The sequence below is a fragment of the Octopus sinensis genome, linkage group LG18, assembly GCF_006345805.1.
Source record: "Octopus sinensis linkage group LG18, ASM634580v1, whole genome shotgun sequence".
Taxonomy (NCBI): Eukaryota; Metazoa; Mollusca; class Cephalopoda; order Octopoda; family Octopodidae; genus Octopus; species Octopus sinensis.
The window spans coordinates 40,302,767-40,324,064 of NC_043014.1; the positions used below are offsets into that span (position 1 = coordinate 40,302,767).

Genomic DNA, 21,298 nt, shown 5'->3' on the forward strand with positions numbered 1-21,298 from the left:
CGAAACACCTATGTTTCCAGAGGTGAACCATTCAAACTCCAAAGAATCCCTCTCAACACATGGCCATGATGCTCCCCCACTACTTCTGCTCGTGATCAGAGATGCACATATCGTCAGCCACTAAGGGACATGCTCAACTGGTTAAGGTCAAACAACTGACAAGCAAATCTGTGGTATTGAGCAGAATATTTGCTGTAGCCCATCTTTTATACCAAGACAAAACAATGTACATGATAACACTTATTATTATTATTATTATTATTATTATTATTATTATTATTATTATTATTATTATTACCATCATCATCATTATTATTATTATTATTATTATTATTATTATTATTATTATTATTATTATTATTATTCAATGTTTGACTTTTGCTTTACATTTGTACAAGATGGCTCCAAGTCTCACCCAGAGACCTCAAGAGACAACAGGTTGGAAGCTCATGTTGTTGTTATGCCTAGTGTGCCATATATTTGGTTTTGTATTTAGTGTTGTACTAGTGAATGCTTTAAAAAACATACAAAAATTATGTTTGTTTTAAAACTTATTATTATTATTATTATTATTATTATTATTATTATTATTATTATTATTTCTCACATTCATAATTTCAGATGTCTGTTGCTGATTTCATGGAAAAGAGATTTGAAAGCCACAACAGTTCTCAATTGGCTTTGCAAATGTTGCAGAAATTTGAACAACTAAAACTCCCTAATTTAGGTATCCAAGAGAAATATCAGCAAATATTACTACACTATGTAAAAGATATTGAAATGGTTTCACGGCTTTATCAAAAGTACAAAAATAATCCACCAGTTACCAGAGATTATCCTCTATTTGCAGGTGATATTATTTATAATATTGTTTTTTTAGTTTTTTTATTTTATTTATTTAAAAAAAAAAATTTCCTAATTGAATATTTAATATCTGCAATTCACGTGATAGTTCACTTTAAAAAACATACTGATGATAACTCAGTGCTTTTGGTCTTGAGAAAAGTAAATTTTGTGGGAATTATTGATTTCTAAAACCTCCTATGGCATTCTATAAAATCAGATCTAGAATTTAGTCAGGAAATTTGAAGGTGACATGGTGCTGCTTGTCTCATTAGAAAATGTTCTCCAGCATGCATCGAATTGGTTCAATGATGAGTGCTGCAATTTGAGAAGCCTTATTTTTTTTTTAATACGCTTTCCCTCTTTTATTCTTTTACTTGTTTCAGTCATTTGATTGCGGCCATGCTGGAGCACCGCCTTTAGTCGAGCAAATCGACCCCGGGACTTATTCTTTGTTAGCCCAGTACTTATTCTATCGGTCTCTTTTGCCGAACCGCTAAGTGACGGGGACATAAACACACCAGCATCGGTTGTCAAGCAATGCTAGGGGGACAAACACAGGCACACAAACATATACACACACATACATATACATATATATATACATATATACGACAAGCTTGTTTCAGTTTCCGTCTACCAAATCCACTCACAAAGCATTGGTCAGCCCGGGGCTATAGCAGAAGACACTTGCCCAAGATGCCAAGCAGTGGGACTGAACCCGGAACCATGTGGTTGGTAAGCAAGCTACTTATCACATAGTCACTCCTGCGCCTATATGCAACTCTGCTTTTTAAACCTTTCAAAATTTGCCCCTAAGGAACAAAAATTTCACAGAGTTAATTAGCCCCAAAGAATGTGAATTGGTTTCATAGCAAAATGAAATCAAAATGGTACTGAAATTTCTTTGTTCAGAACAAAATTTGATAACAACTTAAGAGTTCCTAATTGACATCTATCAGCCAGGACTTGCTGACTGATAGAGATTGAAACAGAATGTCCTGTAGAGCTCCTACAAAACGTTTTTCCCTTAGGGACAGCAAGAATTATTAGGAAGGTTCTAAGTGCTTGAAAGACTACTGAAAACTTTGTGGATGCTTAAGATTACAGGTAGTAACCTGCCACCCACATAAATCCTACCGCCGTTCAAGAATTTTGACCTGGAGATCTCCATTTCCAGCAACTTCGAGGGCCACCTCCCAGTGGTGTTGGGCGTCAATGAAAAGCCCTTGACTACAACAAGACAACCAAAGTTTTTTTTTCTGTTTTTTCTTTCCAAGGTCTGGGGTCTCCCGCCCCTAAGCCCTAGACCATCACCTAATCACCCTTACCCGTCTTGTTGCTTAACAACAACAACAACAACAATAAATCCTATCAGGAATAAGACCGATCCTGAGTCAAGCCAAAAATGATGATGATGATGATGATGATGATAGTAAATTGATAATTCATGAATTATTCACTAACAATTTGTCTTCCAGGAAAAATGTCTTGGGCTAGGCAGCTTTTCTCTCATCTACAAGAGCCCATGGAAGATTTCAAGCAACATAGTGCTATTTTGCAATGTGAAGAGTCTAAAGCTATTATTGTGAAATACAACAGAATGGCCAAAGTTTTACTTGAATTTGAAATTCTTTACTATAGAGAATGGCTACATCAGGTAAATAATTTCTTCCTTTCATTCAATTAGTTTTATCTGATTTGATTAGAAAAAAAAATGCTCTAATTCTCTAAACTTTGCTGCCTTGTCTAACTTTTAGCAGCTTTTAGTGTAGATCTTTGAGATTATGGAGATAATCATATGAACATCTCTATTACATTAAAAATGAACTTCAAAGTTGCTTGCTTGCTTGCAATGTTACACAGCCAAACTGGCACATAATAGGAAAATACTAGGAATTAAGGTCTTCCTGAATTGTAAATACAGACAGAATAAAACAAGTTTCATGTAAATTGGACCAGTGGTTCTTGAGATATTGGGGGTTTGGGTGGGGGGATATAAATACCCAAAACAGTGCATAATGGGAAAATACCCCGAAAATAGCTTAACCCTGAAAGAGAAGAAACTCTAACCTTTCGATTGGAAACATTAGTGAATTTAACTTGCCAATGAAAAAAATATGAGCTGTTTTTTACAGTAAATGATTTTATTTTCACTTTTGATAAACACAATATTTTAATCATTTAGAAATATTTTTAACTGAATGTGATTTCAAAAATGTAAGTTGTTTGTACAGTAAGTGTTTATATTTTAGTTTTCTTTAAATAGACAATATTTTAATCTTTTTAAAACTTATTTTCAAGTGAATGCCATTACAAAACTTTTTTTAGCATATTAAAAAAATATTTTAAAGTGAAAATGACTTTAAAAATACGATAAATATTTTGTAAAAAACCCATGCTTAACCTCAGTGTGAAATAATTTTTTTCCATAGGTTTATTTCGAGTGCATTTGATGTATCTCACCTCCAAAGATTTGGCTGCTATTTCTAGCACACCCTGTTACTATATAACAGCTATTTGTGATAAAGAACCCAAAATAGCTGTTATGTTGTAGCAGGGCGTGCAAGAAATAGCAACCAAATCTTTCCTTTACTGGGGAAAGGAGCCATTTACATGCATATACTTCATAAGAAGCTGGAATCATTTGTATAATTTCCTACAGTGAATCAGTTATGTATGGACTTCTATACTGAATAGAGAATGGAACACTGGAATTAGTAACTAATTTTGTATGTTACCATTCTAAGCTTAAATGTGTCAGTAACAATTATAAGTCATCTTCCTTGTGTTCTTTTAATTTACTAAATTATACAAACTTCCCTTCACACAACTGTGTCTGTTTCTAAGCTAAATAATTGATTTATAATTTGGATTACTACAATTAGATGTTTTTTAATACCCTTCTGTTTATATCTGTCTCTCCATGTCATTATCATTTGTCTCTATATATCTCTTATTGGTCATTATTACAGCAAATGAAACAAAGTATCAGTCTAGTACCGGATTTGATGGCATTGAATATCCCTCTATTAAAAAAATTTGCTGACTTTGTACCTAGATTAGAGACCACATTATCACTACAGTTAAATTAACATCGCAGTTATTAAATTAAATACCAAAGATTTAGCTGCTATTTCTAGCACGCCTTGCTACCACATAACAGCTATTTGCGATAAAGAACCCAAAATAGCTGTTATGTGGTAGCAGGGCATGCAAGAAATAGCAACCAAATCTTTCCTTTACTGGGGAAAGGAGCCATTTACATGCATATACTTCATAAGAAGCTGGAATCATTTGTATAATTTTCTGCAGTGAATCATTTATGTATGGATTTCTATATTTCCTTTTCTCTTAATCAACTGTCTTTTTATCCTTTCTTTTTCAGGTGGAATCTGTAAAGGAGAAGCTCCAGTCTCCTTTGTTGGTACGCCATCCTAAAACTAAGGAATTATTTGTAAATTTTGATTCCAACATTATGATGATGATCAGGGAAACAGAATGTATGGCTCGCCTTGGATACATAATTCCACCTTTTGCTTGTATTCTGCGATCCAGGCAAGAAGAATATAAGAGAATATGTAACGGTTTAGAAGTATGCTTATCATTGATATTCTTAATCAGACACTTTCGTTTTAATAACGGGGGCAGTTGACCATATTAATAGGGACATAGTAAAGGGTGGTCATCACTGAAATTTATTTTAGCTCTCACCCAGTGTATTGCCCGTGATCTTCACAGGCTTTTCTAGAATTGTATGATTGATGCAGCTGAAGAATTCAGTTTCAGCTTTGGTTGGTGGATTTCTGTAGGAATAAAAAAAAAAAAGGGTGAAAGGAAAAGGGATTTCCAGAGGGCTGTTGTTGTGGGGAGGAATGATTATGAAATGAGTTGGTTGTTCATCACTATACAAACTCATTCATCCAAGCAGTGGGAGCACCATCAAAATCCCTTATATCTGATAGTTTTCCAATTATAAAAAAGAAGAAACTTCACTACATATCTGGGAATTGAACTCAGAACCTACAATCATGAGTCAAACAGTTTACCCACTAGGCCATATACCTTTATGTGTTGTTGGCATCCTTTTTGTCTCGGGAGACAATGGAGTTGCACATAAAGTAGTCTAGTCCGGGTTTTATATTTCATGTCCTGATACATTTCCTGCTGTGGCTGTGTAGTCCTATCCTGGACAAACACTCCCTCTGGCAGGTACCGCAAATGTAACGAAGACTGTTCCTGGCTGGTTGTAATGCTATAGTTTCTTGTTGACGTCTTTTCCTGTCTTTCCATTTCTTCTCTCTCTCTTTGTCACTCCTTTGTTTTCCCTCTCTTACGGTACGTCGCCAGTCTCCACGGTTGCCGGCAACTGCCTCCCAACCGCTAATATTGATGTTGCAGGCCTTCATGTCCCTTTTGCAAACATCCTTGTAACGTAAGAGCGGTCTACCCACAGACCTAGTACCCCTAGCAAGCTCTCCGTAGAGTATGTCCTTGGGGATTCTGCCATCTTTCATACGGCTAACATGCCCAAGCCATCTCATACGTCTTTATGTGTACAGCATAAATTTTGGGTTCAGTTACATTTCTCCTTTTGGTCGGTGTTCTTATCTGTGGCAGTCCAATTTTTATTATAGAATATTGTTCTAAGGATGTGGATTGAAGTGAAAACATTTTAATAATAGTGAGTTTGTTGAAAGATGTTCAGCAGTTACACAGAACAGATCAAGCAAGTATACAAAATGGCCCTTCTGAGGTTTAAATAGTATCACTACCAGACTAACAACCATCACCATTGTCAAGTGAACCTTTATGTGATGATTCAACCTGCTAACATAGCAGCTAAATCTACTTCAAACAACACACCCTACCATCTTAGGGGACACATTAGATAATATATTGGGTTGTCTGGAAAGTTCGTGCTGATTTTTAAAGGAAAGAAAAAGGTCAATAAATACTTGCCATTACATTTTTAATCAACCAAATATGAACCATTGTGTTGCACAATGCATCTCCATCTTTCCTTTAACTTGAAAGTACCCTCTTCCCTGAATTGAGGTGGTTTCATGGCAAAGAATTCATCAAAGTATCTTTTTACAACATCCAAGGAATTGAAATTTTTACCATTAACCCTTTCGTTACTGTATTTATTTTGAGATGCTCTGTGTTTCTTTTAATTATTTTAAATATAACAAAGAATTTAGTAAAATAACTTAGTTATCATTAAGCTAGTATTAGGAACCTAAATTTTGACTAAGGTTTGGTGGAAGATTTTAATTCAAAACTTATGAAAACATGACATTTGTACTACAGAGCCAGAGCCGGTTTCAGCCGGGTTGGTAACGAAAAGTTAAGACTATTCTGCAGAGACCTGAATAAGTGAAAATCTGAAGGAGCAATATCTGGTGAATATGGAGGATGGGGTAACACATCCCAGCCGAGCTGCAGCAATTTTTGTCTGGTTCCCAAAGCATCAAGTACTGAAAATGAACTTTCTTATCTTCCATTTTAAAGGGTTACAGAATTAACACAGGTTATAGGAACATAAACCTTCTTCCACGAAAAGATAGCTTAAACTGTGCTCTAAATGGAGGTGTAGTCAAATTCTATTTTATGAACTCAACCATGTTCTAAAATAAGTCGAAAGGTAAGCTACTATAAATCAGCACAAACTTTCTGGACAACCCAATAGTTTGAGGTATGCAATGCCTGAAAAATAACTGGATTGTCATGGTAGGAATGCCTTTGATCATAGGGCTTCCTATTCAAAGCAAATAATGTTCTAAAAACAAAAACAAATGAACGAAAGCAGAGAAATTCTTATTTTGTCTGGTAGTCATTCAAAGTTTCTTTTATTTTAAATAATCACAAACATTCAATGGAAATTGTAGCTGAGATACCAGTGCCAGTAGCACGTAAGAGAACCGTCCGAACGTGGCCGTTGCCAGCGCCGCCCCAACTGATCTCCGTGCCGGTGGCACGAAAAAGCACCATCCGATTGTGGCCGTTGCCAGCCTCGTCTGGCCCCCGTGCCGGTGGCACATAAAAAGCACCATCCAATCGTGGCCATTTGCCAGCCTTATCTGGCACCTGTGCAGGTGGCACATAAAAAGCACCATCTGATCGTGGCCGTTTGCCAGCCTTGTCTGGCACCTGTGCCAGTGGCACGTAAAAAGCACCATCCGATCGTGGCCGTTTGCCAGCCTTGTCTGGCACCTGTGCAGGTGGCATATAAAAAGCACCCACTACACTCTCGGAGTGGTTGGCGTTAGGAAGGGCATCCAGCTGTAGAAACACTGCCAGATCAGACTGGGCCTGGCGCAGCCTCCTGGCTTCCCAGACCCCAGTTGAACCGTCCAACCCATGCTAGCATGGAAAACGGACGTTAAATGATGATGATGATGATGATGATGATTGAAGAGAGTTGAGACTTAATCCTAAGAATGTGCATATTTTTCTTCCATTAACTATCAACTTTCCTGATTTACAGCTCATGCTAAAGGAGAACAACAACATCCGAAGCAAATTTCCAAGTGTTCTTGAACCTTTAATGCAAGCACATTTAGCAAGAGTCGACAAAGCTATAGAACCAGGATTGACAACACTCACATGGACAGCCATCGGTATAAACGAATACTTAGAAAACGTTGAGCATGCTTTGAAGTTGTTTACGTTGCTTTTGGACAGAGTAACTGATATCTGTGAGTTTAGAATCGAAGCTAATTTACTTGATATAAGTCAAGTCAAGCTTTGTGAACTGCCAGAAGTTGAACCATGGTCTGTGAAATATTTCATGGAAAAAACACAGGTATGCTTTGGTTTTCCTTCCATTTGTCCCTTTTCCTTTCATGTAGCACACATGTATGCACGCATGCACACAAATACACACACACACAAACACATGTGCACATGTAGGCGCACACACACAATGGCTTCTTTGCAGATTCCTTCTACCGAATTTACTCTCAAGGCATTTGTTAGCCCTGGGCTATAGTAAAAGACACTTGCCTAAGGAGCCATGCCAAGGGACTGAACCTGAAACCACATGGTCACAAAGCAAGCTTCTTAATCACACAAACACACATGTACACACACACACACACACACACACACACACACACACACAATGGGCTTCTTTGCAGATTCTTTCTACCAAATTTACTCACAAGGCATTGGTCAGCCCTGGGCTATAGTAGAAGACACTTGCCCAAGGTGCCACGCAATAGGACAGAACCTGAAACCACGTGGTTACTAAGCAAGCTTCTTAATCACACACTCATATCTGCACCTTTATGTTTATTCTTTTACTTGTTTCAGTCATTTGACTGTGGCCATGCTGGAGCACCTCCTTTACTCGAGCAAATCGACCCCAGGACTTATTCTTTGTAAGCCTAGTACTTATTCTATCGGTCTCTTTTGCTGAACCACTAAGTTACAGGGACATAAACACACCAGCATCGGTTGTCAAGCGATGTTGTGGGAGACAAACACAGACACACAAATATATACACACACATACATACATATATATATATATATATATATATATATATATATATACATATATACAACAGGCTTCTTTCAGTTTCCATCTACCAAATCCACTCACAAGGCTTTGGTCGGCCCGAGGCTATAGTAGAAAACACTTGCCCAAGGTGCCACGCAGTGGGACTGAACCCGGAACCATGTGGTTGGTAAGCAAGCTACTTACCACACAGCCACTCCTACACCTACTTTATAAAGAAAATATTACTTTACACAATGATGTAGCATTTTATTCTTTATCTTTTAATTGCAGTTTTTATGTGCACAAGGGGCCCAAAATTTGAGCCACAAAAGCCAGAACCTTGAAAATGCTGTCAATGAGTTGATTACCGTTTTATGTGATAAACCCCAGGAGGATGAATATGGGGAAGAAAGCACCAACACTGAAAGTATGACACTGCTGTCCCTACTGATTCATATGAATATTGAATAAGTTGCAATCAACTTTAACGAGTTTAGATGTAGTTTCATTTGATTACTTAGTCTTAGGTTGGTCATGAATCCTAAAACTCATAAAGCCGAAGTTTGTCCTGGTTTCTATGGTGTATAAGTGACAGAGATTACAAACCCTTCTAAGTAGGACACCCGTCCATTGTAAGGTTACTTTCCCTAATATTGGTTTCAAATTTTGGTACAAGGCCATCAATTTCAGGGAGAGGATAAGGTGATTAGATCAACCCCAGTGCTTATATATATATATATATATATATATATATATAAAATATTATTTGAGACAAAACCACTATTTTGCAAAACAAACAAGGAAAGACTTAATCAATACATAAAATTTAATAAATAGTCAAAAAAAAACCGCCACTACAATCGTTTCTTGTCTTGATCGACAATCTTCAGGTGGACTTCCAATCTGATCGACATGTATCATGTGACTCCAGGTGTCCTCATAGGGTTCCTTGGCACAGTAGCAGGGGCCAGCAACAGCCAAATTTCTGGAGGCTAGGTGATGGGGCAGGGACAGTGGAGTGGTGTACGGCCCCTCCACGCGGTGCCAGACGGAAGGAGTCAGCTCCTGTAAATTTTCAGTTTCGAATCATTTCGACGAAATTTCTTTCTTTTTCTTCTCTTCTTTCTTCTTCTTCTTTTCTTTCTTTTTCTTTTTTTAAAGAAAATGTAATATTTTTGGGATATTTGTAAGAATCTTAATCTCAGAAGTCTAATAATATACGTCTTTCAAGATGAATGCGGTTAAGTCGTCCTTCAAAGCGCATTTGATCCATTAAACGCCTGCTCTCGTACATATGAAATCCTGGGAAATTACCACCTTTCAAATATCAACTCGGGATAACAGTTGAACCAGGATTTCATATGTACGAGAGCAGGCGTTTAATGGATCAAATGCGCTTTGAAGGACGACTTAACCGCATTCATCTTGAAAGACATATATTATTAGACTTCTGAGATTAAGATTCTTACAAATATCCCAAAAATATTACATTTTCTTTAAAAAAAGAAAAGAAAGAAAGAAGAAGAAGAAAGAAGAGAAAAAAAAAAAGAAAGAATTTCGTCGAAATGATTCGAAACTGAAAATTTACAGAGCTGACTCCTTCCGTCTGGCACCGCGTGGAGGGGCCGTACACCACTCCACTGTCCCTGCCCCATCACCTAGCCTCCAGAAATTTGGCTGTTGCTGGCCCCTGCTACTGTGCCAAGGAACCCTATGAGGACACCTGGAGTCACATGATACATGTCGATCAGATTGGAAGTCCACCTGAAGATTGTCGATCAAGACAAGAAACGATTGTAGTGGCGGTTTTTTTGACTATTTATTAAATTTTATGTATTGATTAAGTCTTTCCTTGTTTGTTTTGCAAAATAGTGGTTTTGTCTCAAATATATTTTATAATATTTTACTATAAAATTGGATTTAATCCTAAATCTGATTTTTTTCCCTGTAAATTTGGATATATTCCCTATATTTATTATTTATATATATATATATATATATATAATATATAATATATAATGAAATTATTGTATACAGTGCTCAGGTGCACCACAACTTGTCAAAAAGTGCGTATAAAGCATATGCAGTAATGTACAAATGTCTGAAAAGCAAACAGTGTATGAGTCAGATACATGCTTGCATGTGTATGGAGGGGAGAAAATCAGGTGTAGTGTTGGCGAATCTCAGGAAGCATGGAAGTTTTGAAGGATGCAGTGCTCCAACAACTAACAACTGATGCCGACAGACTGTTCCATGATTCAGCAACTCTTAGTGTGAAAAAATGTTTCCTAAAGTCATGGGAGCTGTGCTGTTTTTTGACTTTATAAACATGTCCATGGGTGTTAGACAGGTGGAGTTTGAATAGGTGCTCAGAGTTATTGTTAGTAAGATGGTTAATAATTTTATGGGTGTCTGCCAAGTCAGCTGCCAGACGTCGGAGTGCTTATTCAGTTGACCCTGAAGAGATGAAAGGCACAGTCAACCTCAGTGGAATTTGAACTTAGAATGTAAAGGTAGATGAGATGCAGCTAAGCATTTTGCCCACTGTGCTAACGATTCTACCCGCTTGCGGCTTTAATTTCCCAAGTATGGCTGGAATACTGTTACAGCTGAGTGAGCTGGAGCAACATGAAATGAAGTGCTCTGTTCAAGAACACAATGTACTGCACAGTTCAGGAATTGAGATCACAATCTTACAATCGCGAATGCAGCACCCTAAATACTAGGCCACACATCTCTTACTTGGTTATGGTCATTTTATTCTTGTGTGGCGCTGTTTAGGTAGAGCTTTAAAAATGATATGATGGCATTTTATTCATCATTTATAAATTCAATTTGATCAGCTGGCACTCAAGGTGGAGGTACATGGCCTAGTGGTTAGAGTAGCGGACTCGCGGTTAAGGGATCATGTGTTCGAATCTCAGACCGGGTGATGTGTGTGTTTATGAGCAAAAACGATGTGTGTGTTTATGATGTGTGGCCACAACTCGTGAGCTAAAACTAGATAAGATATAAAATATATATAAATATAAAACACCTAAGCTCCATGCAGCTCCAGCAGAAGGTAATGGTGAACTTCTGCTGACTCTTTCATCACAACTTTCTCTCACTCTTTCCTCCACATCTAGCGGCTCACCTGTGACGGACCAGCGTCCCGTCCAGGTGTGGAACCTATACGCCAAGGAAACCGGGAAACCGGCCCTTATGAGCCAGGCGTGACTCAAGAAGGAACAAGCTAGCACTCAGTCATGAATCTGTTCTTCATGGATGAACAGAAAGTCTCTTGTAGTAGTCAAGTGATTAAAACTTATTAAAAAAAAAAAAAGATCTGTGGTATTTGAAGGATCATCCTGTTGAGGAGGTTGTGCTGCTTGTTCTGGTAGAGCCATTGTCTATAAGTTCTAAATATGCTTCTGCCTAATATAGTGTGATTCATTCAATCTAAACAACTTTTTTAATTACGTTTATATATTTGTTTTGCAAGATTTTTGATGTGAAATCGTGTGTTGAAACAGATATTGTTGTATTTAGGAATGGTCATTTTGCCAGTTTAACCAATAAGAACACACACACTATATATTTGGTGTTACTTTAAAAAATAAATAAGATTAAGATTAATGTAAAAAATAAACACTGAAGCAAAGTAACACCAAATATATAGTGTGTGTGTTTTTATTGGCTAAACTGGCAAAATGACCATTCCTAAATACAACAATAACGTTTTTAATATGTCAAATATAATATATTTTATCATATATATTCTTAATATATTTAAAATATCCTGGGTTTCCATTGTAGCAGATGCAGATTCTCCTTCCCCAATGATCCCAAGCAATTTGCAAGTATTCCAAAGAAGCAGTTCCCAAAGGAAGAAAGCATTGCAGTTACCGTCATCAGAGACTGAAGTTAATGCCAAACAGAAACAAACATGTCAAAATCTGGAAGAAATCCAAGAATTAAAAAGCCATTATAATCACCGCAATATAGATGCTTTGGTCAAGGTGACTCGGAACACCCTAGAGGCCATTAGGAAGAGAATCACATCAAGCAATTCAATTATGCATTATATTGGTAAGTGCAGACTTAGCATTGAAATGGTCAACTCTTCACATGAAGATCCCATCATTCTTTAGTGTAAAATCCTGAACTTTGGTTTCTGACGATAATACATTTTTGTCATTTACTCTTTTACTCTTTTACTTGTTTCAGTCATTTTTTGACTGCGGCCATGCTGGAGCACCGCCTTTTTTTTTTTTTTTTAGTTGAGCAAATCGACCCCAGGACTTATTCTTTGTAAGCCTAGTACTTATTCTATCGGTCTCTTTTGCCGAACCACTAAGTTATGGGGATGTAAACATACCAGCATTGGTTGTCAAGCATTGTTGGGGGGACAAACACAGACACAAACACACACACACATACATACATATATATATATACGACGGGCTTCTTTCAGTTTCCATCTACCAAATCCACTCACAAGGCTTTTGTCGGCCCGAGGCTATAGTAGAAGACACTTTCCCAAGGTGCCATGCAGTGGGACTGAACCCGGAACCATGTGGTTGGTAAGCAAGCTACTTACCACACAGCCACTCCTGTTTGTTTAGCTATTTGTTTTGTACATTTTCTCTTTCCTTTGATCCTCATCTTTTTAATTTCATTCTGTCATTATTCAATTTTTCCATTATCATATCCTCATTCAACCGACCCATATTTTTGTTCAGTTTCTTATTTTGTCAATCTATTGAATTTTGTTTAGCGTGTCAGATGGAATACTTTATGGTGTTTATTCCACATCTCTGCAGACTAAATGCACAAAAATTGCCAGGGTCAACTTTGCCTTTCATTCTTTCAAGGTCAATAAATCTCTCTATATATAAAGCTGAAGTTGTCTGTGTATGGCAGGTTTGGTAGCCTTCAACTAACACTATCTCCTCCGAGACCCTGCAGTGCAAGTTGACCAAAATTGAGAGCATGATAGAAGAAGACTTGCTCTTCCTTCCATAGAAGAAAAAATTCAAATCAGACCATGTTAACACCAAAAATTATTTACATCAAAAAGGTGCTTTTTTTCTATGAAAATCTCTATTTTTTACGATTTTTTAACTGCTGTGTCGCCATTTTTCAGTGTATTTCAACCAGAAAAATGTTCACTTAAAGAGAATAACAAGCTACATAATGCAAAATTTTTACTTTTCAAAAATTCCAATTCTAAAGGGTTGAAACAAACCCGAGCAATACCGGGCGATACTGCTAGTGTTATAATATAAATCCAGTACTGAGATCGATTCTTCTTTTCTCTCTGGGAAATACCAGTTGTGTTCAGACCTGGAGAGAGGTGAGGTTTTTGTAGGTCTTAAAATTCCCAATCCATCCTGTATAGAATGGGAATTCCCCTTTGGAGGGATATTTACCATCATAGTCACCATCCTACAATCTCTTCTCTATAGACATGACTTATACAAGATATGGCTACTACAGTCTTACCTCTATCCTCTGATTGGGCTTGTTTTTAGCTTTAATTCTATTTCACATATATTCAATTTTGTTATTTCCTTTGATCAGCTTCCTTGAACGCTGACCTTTCTCATTACTTAATTAAATAACTCTTATTTGAAAATAGCCAGATGTCTTTCACTACTGACTGAATGACCTACTTAACAATCCTATCTTCTCTTTCCTTTGCTTTCTTTTTCCCCCACCTTTCTTTGGTCTCTCTACTATCCTCTTTGTCGCTCACTCCTTTCTCTGCACTTCCATTTGTCTTGAAGGGATCTTTACTCTTTTACTTGTTTCAGGCATTTGACTGTGGCCATGCTGGAGCACCGCCTTTAGTCGAGCAAATCAACCCCAGGACTTATTTATTTTTAAGCCTAGTACTTATTTTATCGGCCTCTTTTGCCGAACCGCTAAGTTACGGGGACGTAAACACACCAGCATCGGTTGTCAAGCGATGTTGGGAGGACAAACGCAGACACACAAACATATACACACACATACATATATATATATATATGCATATATACGACGGGCTTCTTTCAGTTTCCGTCTACCAAATCTACTCACAAGGCTTTGGTCGGCCCGAGGCTATAGTAGAAGACACTTGCCCTAGGTGCCACGCAGTGGGACTGAACCCGGAACCATGTGGTTGGTAAGCAAGCTACTTACCACACAGCCAAAGCTTGAAGGAAAGAAAAGTATCCTCTTCTTTTCATGTTTTCTTGCCCGTCCCTTTTTTTACCTATGTACCTCTCACTATACCCTTCAGTTATTTCTCTTTGTCTGACTCTCTGTCTCTGTCTGTCTGTCTGTCTGTCTCTCTCTCTCTCTCTTCAACTTATCAATGCTGTTATTTTTATGGACACCACTTCTCTTGATGCATTTGCTGTTAGTCTTTTGTGCAAAATATCATGAATTTGCCACATGAAAATACTCAGCAATCGAAATTCATGCTAGTTGATACTATCTCGACTTGTATGTTTTTGAATTATTTTGCTTCAGTATTACCCTTGTCTACACAATATACATTATCATATCAACCGTTCATAGATCTTCTGAAACAGCTGTAAAGACAAGACTTGCTTACATCATGCAATTTATACTTACAATTCTTTATATCCATTGTCCTTTTTGACATACATTCAATTTTACTCATCCTTCTAACCAAATTTTCTATTTGCAACTATCTCACCTTGATGAAGCAAATTGACCCAAGTACTTAGTTTAACTCTGGTTCTTATTCTATTGAGTCTCTTTTGCTGAACTGCTAACTTACCTAACCTTCAAGGATGTAAACAAACCAACACTGGTTGTGAAGCAGTGGGGGTGCAAACAAAAAGACTATATATATATTTATATATATATCAATACATATGACTGGCTTCCACACAGTTTCAATCCACCAAATTCACTCTGAAGAAGTTATAATAGAAAACACTTGCCCAAGATGTTGTGCAATGGGACTGAACCTGAGACGAGGCGTTTGCAGAGCAAGTTTCTTAACCACACAACCATGTAAAAAATATTCCTAGTAAACAATATAAGCAGCAAGTTAGCTCTTTATTTTACTTAGTATTTCTTTTCTATAATTTTTCTTTCTCCTTTGAAATGATATTCCTTATATAAAAGTGGCGAGCTGGCAGAAACGTTAGCACGCCGGGTGAAATGCGTAGCTGTATTTCATCTGCTGTTACGTTCTGAGTTCAAATTCCGCCGAGGTCAACTTTGCCTTTCATCCTTTCGTGGTCGATAAATTAAGTACCAGTTACGCACTGGGGTCGATATAATTGACTTAATCCATTTGTCTGTCCTTGTTTGTCCTCTCTGTGTTTAGCCCCTTGTGGATAGTAAAGAAATAGGTATTCCTTATATCTTCTTTTAATTATTTTCATTCTTTAAGCAGCTAATCTGTGTTGATAAAGAGCAATAACCCAGAAACTAGTATGCAGATGTTGTTTTGCACTAGATGGAAGTGCTGAGCTCCCTGTTCGAAAATATGAGGACATTAGATAGCGTGTCATATAGCCAGCTAGAAACGATGTTTCTTGGGGCTAAAACAACGGTAACATTGTCCTTTTCAGGACAGCCACATTATGTTGGCAAATAGTATTTCTTTTAATTTCTCTTAATCATCATCATCATCATCATAATCATCATCATCATCATCATCATCATCATCATCATCATCATCGTTTAATGTCTGGTTTCCATGCTGGCATGAGTTGGACGGTTTGATTGAGGACTGACGAGCCAGATGGCTGCACTAGACTCCAATCTGATCTGGCAGAGTTTCTACAGCTGGATGCCCTGCCTAATACCAACTACTCTGAGAGTGTAGTGGGTACTTTTACGTACCACCGCATGAGGGTCAGTCAGGTGGTACTGGCAATGACCATACTTAAAATGGTGTTTTTTATGTGCTACCTGCACAGGAGCCAGTCCAGTGGCCCTGACTTAAATGGTATTTTTTATGTGCCACTTGCACAGGAGCCAGTCCAGCAGCACTGGCAACGACCTCACTCGAAAGTTGCTTTTCATGTGCCACCAGCACAAGTACCAGTAAAGTGACACTGGTAACAATCACACTTCAATGGTGCTTTTTATGTGCCCCTGGCACAGGAACCAGTCAGCGACCCTGGCAAACAATCGTGCTCGGATGGTGCCAGTCAGGTGGTGCTGTCATCGGGCCACGTCAGCGAATTTGATTTTGATTGTGATTTCACTTGCCTCAACAGGTCTTCGCAGGCAAAGTTTAGTGTCCAACAAAAGAAAGGTATGCATAAGTAGGCTGCCCTTTCACGAACCCTATTTTCTTTGAATCTGCTCATCTTTCAGTCTTCCTTTTTTCTCCTATCTCCATTCTTTCTACTGCCCTGTCTATCTCTCTGTGTCTTTTCTTTTTATTAGATTCCTTCCTGTCCACTTTTCATTCTTCAGTTTCTAACAGTTATTCATTTATCTCTTTCAGAATCACAGAAATATGCTGAGGGTGCTAAAAAGAATTCCCGTCCATTTTTCCACGCCGATGCTATTTTAACCATTCCCAGTATTACTGTCCAACCAGCCCTTGATGAAATACAACAAGTCATCAACAGAGCTGTTCATATGATTGTTGGCGTGCACAAACATGTTGCCCACTGGTCGAAACAGCCACCCAAATTTATGAAGGTCAAGGTGAAAAGTGGAACTAATATCGTTGGTCCATTTTTAACAACTTCCGCAACAGAAGCAGCAGCAATGTCAAGTGTGTCTTTTGCTATGGAAAGCCAAGAAAGACTAACAAGTCTGAGTACTAATGATTTATCAGAGAGTGTGCACAGTGACCCATTCACAAAGAGCAGTCACAGTCGAGTTGATCTTGATAACTCCACAGAGATTTCCAGCGTACAGCCTTTGTCCAAAAGTTATTACAAATGTATATCGGAGAATAAAGACATTGCAAAACTGGTCTCCTTACTGTCAACGTCCATAAACTCAACGAAAAAGGTAAATCTTGATTTTTATGAAAGAGAGAGAGAGAGAGAGAGAGAGAAATTCATCTATAATATTCATTTTATATCTTAACTAGCACTACGACCCCCGGCAACTGTCCAAATCTCTGACCAGTCACATACAGCTAGCTGGCATTCAATTGGCGTATCAAATTTCGGGCATTTTGATTGGGTTTTGGATAGAAAATTCACAAAAAAGTCACTTCTATTGATTTTTTAATGGCTTTGCCGGGTGACTGGGGAAATGTAAAGATGTGCACGACCACCCTTGGACGGTTTTGAATGACCATAGAAAGTGCGAGCCCTCTAACGGAAAAATTGTGGATTTGTATAAAGGACACACACACAGACATTTTGCCGTTTATATATATAGAGATAAACTATAGCCAGTCGCTTATCACAGCAATTTTTGAGGGTAAATTTAACAGGAGAATGTTTTAACTTGGTGCAGAGCAAATGTCACAGAAGAGCTTTGCTTTCTTTTTTCTTTGCTTTTTCGCATTTGTGTCCATATCTTTCATCTTCTATACTATACCATTAATTAGCACTTCATGATTACATGATGGGTTGTACCAAATTATATATCTTGATCTATTCTTCTTAACTCTACCCTAGTTGTCGATAAAATCCATTCCCTTAACCCTTTCATTACTGTATTTATTTTGAGATGTTTTGTTTTTTGTTTCAGTTATTTTTGATATAACAAAGAATTTAGTAAAATGACTTAGTTATCGCGCGCGTGTGTGTGTATGTGAGTGTGTGTGTGTGTGTGTTGAAGCAAATATCGAACCCAAAAACTGTTTTGTCAAGATTGTTCAATGCAAAGTCCACTACATATACAGAAAAAAACCCCAGAATTTCCTATATTTTCCCTATATTGCCCTATATTTTCTCTGTTTTTCCCATTGCTGTTTTTAATTAGGAAGAACATATTTAACATCGTTATTGAAGGCGCATGTAAAGACCAATTAAATTAGAATTAGTCATTGACTAATATTGTTTTATTCTCATTGCACAATAAAATACAGTAAATAAACAAGCAGGATGTTGTAGGCATGAAAACAATGGACAAATAACTGATAAAGAACAAAAGAAAAACCTATTATTGACAGCTACCTGGAATGGGGCTAATTAGAATATATTGCTTTGGCTAGTAATTAAACACTTACAGTAGATTTAAAAAGTCTTTCTTTATTATATATTTCTTTACTACCCACAAGGGGCTAAACATAGAGGGGACAAGCAAGGACAGACAAAGGGATTAAGTCGATTACATCGACCCTAGTGCAAAACTGGTACTTTATTTATCAACCCCGAAAGGAGAAAGGCAAAGTCGACCTCGGCGGAATTTGAACTCAAAACGTAGCAGCAGATGAAATACCTATTTCTTTACTACCCACAAGGGGCTAAACATAGAGGGGACAAGCAAGGACAGACAAAGGGATTAAGTCGATTACATCAACCCCAGTGCGTAACTGGTACTTATTTAATCGACCCCCAAAAGGATGAAAGGCAACATCGACCTCGGTGGAATTTGAACTCAGAATGTAACGGCAGACAAATACAGCTATGCATTTCGCCTGGCATGCTAACGTTTCTGCCAGCTCACCTCCTTATCTTCCTTTATTATAAAGATGGTGGTTGTTGGACTCCTTTGTTGCTTCAATGAATGACAGTTCAACAGGAAACGGCTGTACAGACTTCTTAGTACAATGTTTCGCTGTGTCATCTCATGTGGAAATTCAGGATTTGCAGATCCAGTTGTGGACAATGCAGTAGTGGTTTCCATCATTTGGTGGTAGATTAGATAAGGTGGCGAGCTGGCAGAAACGTTAGCACACCGGGCGAAATGCATAGCCATATTTCATCTGCCGTTACGTTCTGAGTTCAAATTCCACCAAGGTCGACTTTGCCTTTCATCCTTTCGGGGTCGATAAATTAAGTACCAGTTACGCACTGGGGTCAATGTAATCGACTTAATCCCTTTGTCTGTCCTTGTTTGTCCCCCTCTGTATTTAGCCCCTTGTGGGTAGTAAAGAAATAGGTAGATTAGACCTGGCTCTATTATGCTAAACTTTTTTTCTCTTTCATAGTGTTGGCAGCCTGACAGTTGAAAATGGCTTGGTAGCAAAAGCTTCTCCACTGAGGTCTATTTGGTGCTACCAATTCCCATGTCTTCAGATTTAACCTCAGGTTTTCTAGTAGGTCTTTTGAGTTTCCTTATAACAAAGCAGTGGATGGCCTTTGTATCTACCATTCCAAAGACTGGAGCAGTTTGAATAGGAAACAATGCCTCACCATATTCGTCAGACATTGCCCCATCTGATTATCATTTATTCTGCAGTCTTCAAAATCATTTGGGCAGAAAAATTACAATTTCTGTAAACGAGGTCAGAATAGTACTGGAGGAGTATTTTTCGTCACAGACAAGTGAATTTTGGGAGAGGGGCCTTGCAAGTCTACCAGTGACCTAAGCTAGCTATAGAAGTGACTTCTATGCATACCACACAGCCAATTCATCTCAGTTGCGCAATGATAAGGAATGTCACATAATGACTATGGCTTATTTAAAAGTGTGATGCAAAATCCATGAATATTCTGAGTGTAATTAAGAATCTCTTATTTCTACGATTTCATTTTATTAAAATGACATTTAAAGGAAGAATATTTTATTCAACATTACCACAGTTCACCCAAAAGCTGCAAATATCAAGTGGATCATCTGTTATTTAGTATGCAAAAATCTCAGGCCTTGGGGTGTGGTTAAGGAGCTTGTTTGTTATTTCTTTACTGCCCACAATAGGGCTACACATAGAGGGGACAAACAAGGACAGACAAACGGATTAAGTCGATTAAGTTGAGGACATCGGCCCCAGTGCATAACTGGTACTTATTTACTAGACACTGAAAGGATGAAAGGCAAAGTCAACCTCGGCGGAATTTGAACTCAGAACATAGTGGCAAACGAAATACCGCTAAGCATTTCGCCCGGTGTTCTCACATTTCTGGCAGCTCACTGCCCTTTTAAGGAGCTTGTTTGTAATCACATGATTTTAAGTTCAGTCCCACTGTGTGACACCTTGGGCACGTGTCTTCTGTTATAGTTCTCGGCTGAATAATGTTTATTGAGTGAATTTGGCTAACGGAGACTGTGTGGAAGCCTGTCATCTATACACATGTGTGTGTATGTTTTTGTGTATGTATGTATGCATGTGTATGTGTTTGTGTGTGTTTGTATGTGTTTGTGTGTGTTTGTATGTGTTTGTGTGTGTCCCCACCACATACACTCGACTACCGCTTGACGACTGGTATTGGTTTGTTTATGTCCCTGTAATTTAGTGGCTTAGCAAAAGAACAGAATAAGTGCTAGATTAAATAAAAAAACAAAAAAAAACACTAAAAGATATAAGTAGTGGGAACAAGTTTGACTAAAACCTTTCAAGATGGTGTCTCAGCATGGCTACTGACCAGTGAAATGTTAGAAGATATGTTAAAGATATACTCTTTTACTCTTTTACTTGTTTCAGTCATTTGACTGTGGCCATACTGGAGCACCGCTTTTAGTCGAGCAAATCGACCCCAGCACGTATTCTTTGTAAGCCTAGTACTTATTCTATCAGTATCTTTTGCCGAACCGTTAAGTTACAGGGACCTAAACACACCAGCATTGGTTGTCAAGCGATATTGGGGGGACAAACATACACACACAAACACACACACACACACACACACACACACACACACACACATATATATACATATATACGACGGGCTTCTTTCAGTTTCCGTCTACCAAATCCATGCACAAGACTTTGATTGGCCCGAGGCTATAGTAGAAGACACTTGCCCAAGGTGCCATGCAGTGGGACTGAACCCGGAATTATGTGGTTGGTAAGCAAGCTACTTACCACACAGCCACTCCTACGCCTATATGTTAGAAGATATGTCAGATATGTTA

The 21,298-nt window shown here is 38.0% G+C and overlaps 1 protein-coding gene across 1 annotated transcript in view; it reads left to right on the plus strand.

Annotated features, from left to right (window-relative positions):
- Nucleotides 1-21,298, plus strand: part of LOC115221252 (dynein heavy chain 5, axonemal-like) — a 275,949-nt gene that overhangs the window by 35,771 nt on the left and 218,880 nt on the right. The window contains exons 11-17 of the mRNA XM_036510602.1: nt 622-850; nt 2,325-2,503; nt 4,232-4,438; nt 7,334-7,651; nt 8,642-8,777; nt 12,149-12,421; nt 16,818-17,335. Coding sequence (XP_036366495.1) covers nt 622-850; nt 2,325-2,503; nt 4,232-4,438; nt 7,334-7,651; nt 8,642-8,777; nt 12,149-12,421; nt 16,818-17,335 — 1,860 coding nt within the window. The remainder of the gene's footprint in view (nt 1-621; nt 851-2,324; nt 2,504-4,231; nt 4,439-7,333; nt 7,652-8,641; nt 8,778-12,148; nt 12,422-16,817; nt 17,336-21,298) is intronic.